General features: G+C 37.7%; 1 protein-coding gene across 1 annotated transcript; it reads right to left on the reverse strand.

The window, feature by feature from the left end:
- Nucleotides 1-576: 576 nt before the first annotated feature.
- rnf114 (ring finger protein 114) lies at nucleotides 577-6,141 on the reverse strand. The gene is made up of 6 exons (XM_062428022.1): nucleotides 5,980-6,141; nucleotides 4,881-5,031; nucleotides 4,509-4,615; nucleotides 2,749-2,863; nucleotides 2,551-2,658; nucleotides 577-2,441 (listed from the first exon to the last, which is right to left on the reverse strand). The coding sequence occupies exons 1-6, from the start codon at nucleotides 6,114-6,116 to the stop codon at nucleotides 2,376-2,378; spliced, it is 684 nt and encodes a 227-aa protein (XP_062284006.1). The 5' UTR covers nucleotides 6,117-6,141; the 3' UTR covers nucleotides 577-2,375.
- Nucleotides 6,142-7,638: the final 1,497 nt, after the last annotated feature.

Consider the following 7,638-nt stretch of genomic DNA (forward strand, 5'->3'; position numbering starts at 1 on the left):
TTTGGTGGGTGAGATTCCCGTAGAGCTAGGTGAGAAACTGTAATATCATTTAGCTACAGTAATTACAGATACAAGAGGCGCACAAAGGAAATAATAGAGATGAGAGGGTTTTCTCTCCCTGTGGACAATGTACACCGAAGGGCCTGAGTTTCATCATTAACTTAACACCGATACAACTACATGCAAAAACACATTGCAAGAGCATTGTTGGTGTGACATAGGACTGCCCTGATTTCTAACATGTGAACAAGTGTTTGGCGAAAGGTTTCCTTATCAAATATATTCCACAATTAGTTCTTTTCACTTGCAGACACCTTTTGCTTCTTCCCCAATTATGACAGTTGAGCAAATCCAGAGCTTCCACTGATTCACCCTGCACATTACCTTCATTTTAACTGCTTTCTCTCTCTGTCTGTGTGTGTCACAGTCACACACACACACACACACACACACACACACACACACACACACACACACACACAGTGGTCATCCATCAAAGCAGCGAGTGTTGTTTCTTCCCCCACACGTCTCATACACACAGGTATAAATCACTGCGCCTGATTTCTGGGGCCAGGGTTTAAATAATTAAAGAGCTTTAATTTATCAGGATTTAGCACCCTCTGACAGTAGGGCTGACATAAGAGAATGAGAGATATATTGAGAAAAAAAAGGTCATTATACATGAGAAACACATACAAAATTATTACACATTTTACCGGAGAGAAAAACGAACATCTAAGCCTAAGTGGCACCAAAGACTATGTGAAAAGGCATTAAGGTTCTGCTCTAGGGCTACTTAATCTGGGTGTGTGGAGTTTTATTTACCTGTTAGTAGAAAACAAATGCAGTGCGACTGTGTGAATCATTTTACTATGTGTTTGAGTTGTGACAATTATGTGTCATTGGAAAACAACACTGACATAAAATAACATACACACAACTCACATTTAAAGTTAAAACATTTAAACTGAAATAATCCAGTACAAATCAAACAATGTCAAACTGAAATTTTCTTCACATGCTGTCAGTTTTTGGAAACATACAAATAATAACAATGTTTTTGTTTTTTTCCCCCAGAACTGTTGGCAGTGATGTTAAGAAATATGAAAGCCAGCAGAAACAAACATCCAAGACACTGGGCATGGAAAACACACTACTGTGGGTTACATTTAAAATTTGATGTCACATCATCAATGTCTAAAAGTGAAGTTGTGGTTATTCTGTTAAACTGTGACAAATAACCCCACTAAAACCTTTTTTTTTAAGATCAGTGACATTTTTGTATGCTGCATTTGAACAAAACACAGTTAAAAACTAGGCTGGAAACAACACATTGAGTAAAGCACATTTATAGAATGAAATCTGTGTTGAATTATGTCTTGCAACAGAGCCAGGAGGCTGGTGAGGGCCAGTGGCTGTCATGGATGGCCAGATAACGGTGGAACTCTACTGCCCTCCTATGGCCATAAACATGCAAATAAATCTTTGCCACATGGAAATCACTGAACTGACCAATTATGACATATGGATGGTTTCCTACTTGCATCTTTTGGTTTTCTGGGTGAACTATTAGCCCTATGAGTTTGGAAGTCAGAAACAAGATCTACCAGCAGGCACAAAGACATTAGGGAGAAACATTACAATAAAGCAAACAGCCATCTCTGGCTTTGTTTGACCCCCACATTATTTATTCTTTCCAGTAGATCTCTGAAAACAGAATGAACACACTCTCTCACACGCACTACACCCAAGAACAGCATAAAAAAGACAGAAAAAAGACATTTGCCAATAAACTCAGAAACAAAAAGATTAACAAAAACCCATCTTCTCTTATTAGAGTTAACATGCAGAATCACTCTTGAGTAGATTATTATATATTACTGTGAACATTACTTGACGACTTCACTGAGTGAAGTTTATCATTTGCTGGCAATAGTTAGCCACCTAGTGGTAGAACCCTCTTATTACATCAAGTATTGACAACGGGGGATTTTAATTACAGCTTTGGAAGTTTTTGGCTATTTGACACCATGTCATCAATGAACGAACAGCTCAACAAACATAGTTTAGTAGATTTTCAACAAACTATCAAGTCTACAGGCTCAACTGGGGGGAAGATAAGATATTATCACACCAGAAACACAGGATCACTCCTATATCAGACAGTACAGTATGCTTTTTTTTAACCATATTGTATGATTTATTTGTTTTTAATGTTAAACCTATAGATTCATAGTTACAATACCAATTCCCTGTGAAACTGATTACCCACAGTAATACAGTACCACCATCCTCATTTATAGATGAATGATGCTACTGTCTTCTCAAGACACCACATCACCATTTCCCTTCACTGGCAGATTGTTCTTCACACTTTAGTTGTCCAAAAGGGAGCGCTGTAGAGCCTCCTGGATCATTGTGTGCTCATCTGTGGAGTAATCCTGCAAAGATATGGGTGGAAAGAGAAATAAACAGAAACAACATGAGATAACTCATCATTAACGTCACAAAAATAGAAAACTCCAGATAGTGTTTCAGGCCTCGACTTACAACAAAGGTATCATAGGAAAAGGTGTGTCTAATCTTCAGGTGCTGGAAAAAGTCAGCACTCCTGTAGTTTGGGTCCCCCCAAGGCATTGAGGCACAGATGGGGCACACCTAGAGAGAGAGAATAATAAAACATCCACAACTAATTATCAAGCATGATTAAATCCAAACAATGCGTAGAAATTAAACTTGATTTATTACCACTTGGCGTGCATCTCGAGCATGCTGGGAAGTGCAATGTTCAACCAGGCCATCCTGGTCAAGGTTCTGGCAGTTGCAGTAAGGACAGGTGAAGGTGTAACGGTTTGGCACTGGACTGTAGGAAAGAAACAAGGAACAATATAATATGTTACTGCTGATTCTCTATTTTATGTTATTTTTTCTACAAAAACAAATCAGATTTGTTTCCTAGATGTGGACGATTATAGTTTGTGTGTATGGAATTCGAATAGGTTGACACTGATACAACACTTATATCATGATATGCACAAGAGTTGTTTTTTTCCGCGTAACAGTAAAGCATCACCATTTTCTGAACTAATCCAACTGCTTTAACTGAGTGAAACAGACTTTGAAAGGACAACCTGATTGGTCATCATATCCACATTTTGACTAACTGTCTTCTTTGTAATGTTCTCCGCAGTCATCTGAACATTCTAACATCATTGTCACAATATAAAAAGCACAACAGTTTCTTACGGCCTGGATCTCACTGTTGTAGTTTTGGCCCGTTTAAGTACGGTTAATCATAACCATGTAAATCATAACCCATCACTTTACGAGAAAGTGTGTGTACTTCACTAGAAACAGCAGGTTGATTGTTGTGTTTACAAAGGAATGTGGCATGTGGTGAAACAACTGTCAAATAAACCTGATGGTCATACAGATGGTTTAAAATGGAGCAAATAAAATTGTTGTTCAACTGGTTTAAGGCTTGTATTTCCTTGGCTGCATCAGACTGGATTTTAAAAGGTATATCTGGTGGAGCGCTAGTGTCCAGTCTTTACAGTGATGGAGGTACTGTCCTTCTCACAGTGTAGGTAAACCTATGAACATAAGACATAAGATATCTGATGTAGCAGAAATTTCCTTTAGCATATTTGGACATAATTTTTCATCCTTGATTTTTTAATATCTGGCCAACCCTTAAATACAATGTAGAATTGTGCAGACAGTTCTGAGCTGTGTCAGAAATCGCTCCTTATTTACTACCTAGTCTACTATATTTATTTTCTGTCCATTTATTTGACTGTGAAATGTACACACTATAGATACAGTATGTAGTGGCCTCAAATTCACCTTCTTGCCAAAAAATCCTACAATACAATGCTTCATCATTGATGTATGTGTTAGTGGGTGTTTGGACAGGAAACAGCCCTGTGTTGAATAAGACGCAAGGGGTTGCATTGCAGTGGGCATATTTGAGGCATCTGTCAGAATATGAAATATAATTCAGGAATTCCAGTAATACTATGAATGCGAATATTACAACTGTGGAACATTATTAAGGTGGCAATTATTTGATCTTTTCTCATAGTGTTTGCAAGGGAAACAGGTTCATGCTATGCAATATTTTACCAGGAAGTCTTCTGGTACTCTGTGAGAGTTGAGGCATTTATTCTCGAAGGCTTCTCCTTGATTTATTATAGCTTGGATTTACTTGGTCTGCGAAATGAATAAAAGATGAACAGCCAGAGCCCTCAGTGTCTGCATCCTCCTGTGTCAACACAGTATTCTCATTCAAATGTCTGAGGACAGCTTAAGTTTTCCTCGCTGGGCTTAAATTGGTCTGAATGCAGCCTTATAGTTACGCAATACTGCAGCTGTCAGTGAAGGCAACAACTTACTGCTCACTATATAGTCCGCTACTGAGTTTTAATTATGTAGGTATAAGAGAATGGGTGAATGAAGGAGTAATTTTCAACAGAGTACTTGTTTCATCTTATTACCCTCTATTTTACCTGATGATGGCAGGCTGGCTCTGAGCAGTGGTCCTCACTCCCTCCTCAATGTACTCCTGGTATTTTGAACAGGCAGCTGTGTGGCTTCTCATCTGAGAAAGGCCAACCTGAATATCGCAAAAACATATATTAACAACTACCCACTGCATGACAAAATTATCAAATAATTATTCTCCTGTGTTTGTAATTTGAGCTCTGCTACTGTCTGAATATGAAGACTGAAGTATAAACTGAGGACCATATTCAAAGCGCATATGTAGTTTTATGTTCAGCCCCTCATGCCCTTCCATGTTTCCAAATCTAGCTCACAATAAAACCACCACAAGTCATTCATATGCTTTATGCCAGCTTTTGAACTTTCATAACGCATACCTGAGCTCCACATCCCTTGCAAGCCGCCACAGATGATTGGATGACGGCCTCTAGCTCGACTGCTTTAGCCCAGTGACCAAGGGTAGCCCGACATACAGCACAAACAGGCTTTTGTGGACGCAAACACTCCTGCAAACAACTCTGGCAGAACCTGAGAAGAGACAAGTGAAAGTACGTGATGATGAACAGATAAGGAAAACAAGTCATGAAAGTCACTGTCATCATGGCCGACCCCTCCCACCCCGGACATAAACTGCACCTGGACTCAACAAGGCCCAGGGCCCCCACTGACGCAGACTCTACCCCACTCACAGACATTACATGTTATATCAATGTGAAATCACCTGCACACTTACACTTGAACATTACATACGCTGTCAACATCTTGTGCACTATTTTTAACTTGTCAACTCTCTTCACACAGAATATATTTCTAGTTCTTCTGTATTATAACATTTTATTTATATATTTACACCACCTGTATTTTGTTTCAGGTGCATTTTGCTCACTTTGTGTAGCTACTTGTTTGTTTGTTTTTATCTCTTTCATTCAATCTTTTGACTGTTATGCATCACAACAACAAGATAAATTCCTTTTTGTGCCCTCTTACTGTAACTGTGATAAAATAGAAACAGAAATATGTGCTTTTTACAACTATTCCTACCATTTATAGGTTGACGTGAAACAAACTGTCTGCCTCATTGATCCAGTTGAGGAGCTTTTCCTGTAAATCCGATGGAAAGTCCCCACCTCAAGAGGGCGCAGGGACTTGTAGTCCCTCTTAATGCTTTGCCGAGTGTATGCAATTGAAATAGAAACTACATCTCCCAGGCGAGGCCTCCTCTTTGATGTAAACAAAACTGAAACTGATTTAGCAGCTTTGCATGGGTTTTGCCAAATATTCAATTAAGACAAACATGATAACAGGCTCATAACAAAAGCAGACACACATATGGTCGATGTTTTGTAACTCTGGTGGCAAGACATGCTTAAAAACGAGCATTTCCCCCTTTATTTTCATCTCGTACCATTGCATCGCTAATGGTAGACGTGGGTTAAAAGGAGGACGATCCGGGGGGGAAAAGGGTAAAATACTCACGTATGTCCGCATTGTGTTGTGACGGGACTGTCGAAAATTTCGAGACAAACTGGACAGACAAACTCTGACACGTCGCCGCTGCCGTCAGAGATGTTTTTCTTGTGCTGTGTAGAGCTAAACCCACCGAGCATCGCCATTTCTTTTCTTTCCTGTGTCGGTCAGTCCGCCACCGACCGTCCCCGTTCTGACGTCACCAGGTTTTGGTTTCTTTTTTTTATGCGCGAGGGCGGCGTCATCAAAACATCTTAATTATTGTTTAAAAGTGGTTGTTGTTTATTACACTAATACTGCAATAAATACATTTAAATTAATGTATTTTTTAGTAGGTTTTTTTGGGATTAATTGATAAACTGTTTTATCAGTAAACTGTCAAAGCTACATGAAAATAATAGTAATTTTCCAGAAACCAAGGTGACATCTTTAAATATCTTGTTTTGTCTTGACAGTCCACAGTCTTAATAATAATAATAATAATAATAATAATAATAACAACAATAATGATAACAATGAACTTTATTTCTGTCGCACCTTTTGAAACCAGAGTTACAAGGTGCTTCACAGAATACAATACTATGCAACAAAAGAAAAAAGAGGAGAGCCATGGAGAGCGAGAAAGAAAAACAGCAAATCCTCACAATAGAAAAACTGAACTACATGACATTTTCTTGCTTGAAATGACCTTAACTTTATTGATTCAACCAAATAATCGATTAATCATTGTATCAGCTCTAAAGCTGTTTTATATTGAAATGATAGTTTATTGAAAATAATGTGCAAAACTTTGAGCATTAATATAGTACTGAAAAGAATGAAAGCAACAATTTAAAAATTAAAAAAGGTGGATGAACTGAAACCTTGGGAGGCGCTTTCATCCTTTCAGCCATCAGACTGCACAACACCAAAGCTCCCAGTACCCACTCCCACTAAAAAAGACTGATGTTGTCCTTACTATGTAAAGGAACATTGCACACATTTACATAATCTCAGGAACGTCTGCATATTGCACAGTTAGTTATTGCACATTTATTTGCACAGTGATTATTGAGTGTAGATAGTATGTTATTTTATTTTATTTATTTAAATCACTTTCATCCCCCCTTACTGCTGTGTCAATTTGAATTTCTCTCAAGGGGGATCAATAAAGATACATCTTATCTTATCTTAGCTACACTTGCTTGACTTAATTGTTGTTGAAAGGCTTAACATTGTGTAATTGCAGGTACATGTGAATGTATATGAAAATGTGCCATTAAATAGAATATAATGCCTTTATTGTAAAAATACAAAGCTCATTTTCAAAAATTCAAAGATGGCAACTTAATAAAAATAAATTCAAACTAGAATTAAAGAGTTAACATTAAAACGAGGACATAATAATATAAACAACTCAAATTATACAATAAATAGGTTAAATAAACTAAAAGACTAAACAGTTAAAATAGATAAATAAAAGGATATAATATAATGAAAACTATAAATAAAATTTAGTCAAAAGCCAGGCTAAAAAGGTAAAAATGTCAACACTTTCAGCTGCTCTCAGGTCTTCAGGAAGGCCGTTCCACAGACGGTAATAATAAAAAGCTGCTTCACCATGTGTTTTAGTTCAAATGTAATAATTAGTAAAAAACCTCTATCTGAGCACCCAAGAGTTCTGGATGG

Source organism: Scomber scombrus, chromosome 10 (genome assembly GCF_963691925.1).
Source record: "Scomber scombrus chromosome 10, fScoSco1.1, whole genome shotgun sequence".
NCBI lineage: Eukaryota > Metazoa > Chordata > Actinopteri > Scombriformes > Scombridae > Scomber > Scomber scombrus.

Bases quoted from the DNA above. Each gene is read 5' to 3' on its own strand.
- rnf114 (XM_062428022.1), bottom strand. From the start codon at position 6,116: ATGGCGATGCTCGGTGGGTTTAGCTCTACACAGCACAAGAAAAACATC. The intron at 2,864-4,508 runs GTAAAATAGAGG...TCTTTCCTACAG, and splicing joins AGCCAGCCTGCCATCATCAG to TCCAGTGCCAAACCGTTACA. The intron at 2,442-2,550 runs GTAAGTCGAGGC...ATATCTTTGCAG, and splicing joins TTTCCTATGATACCTTTGTT to GATTACTCCACAGATGAGCA.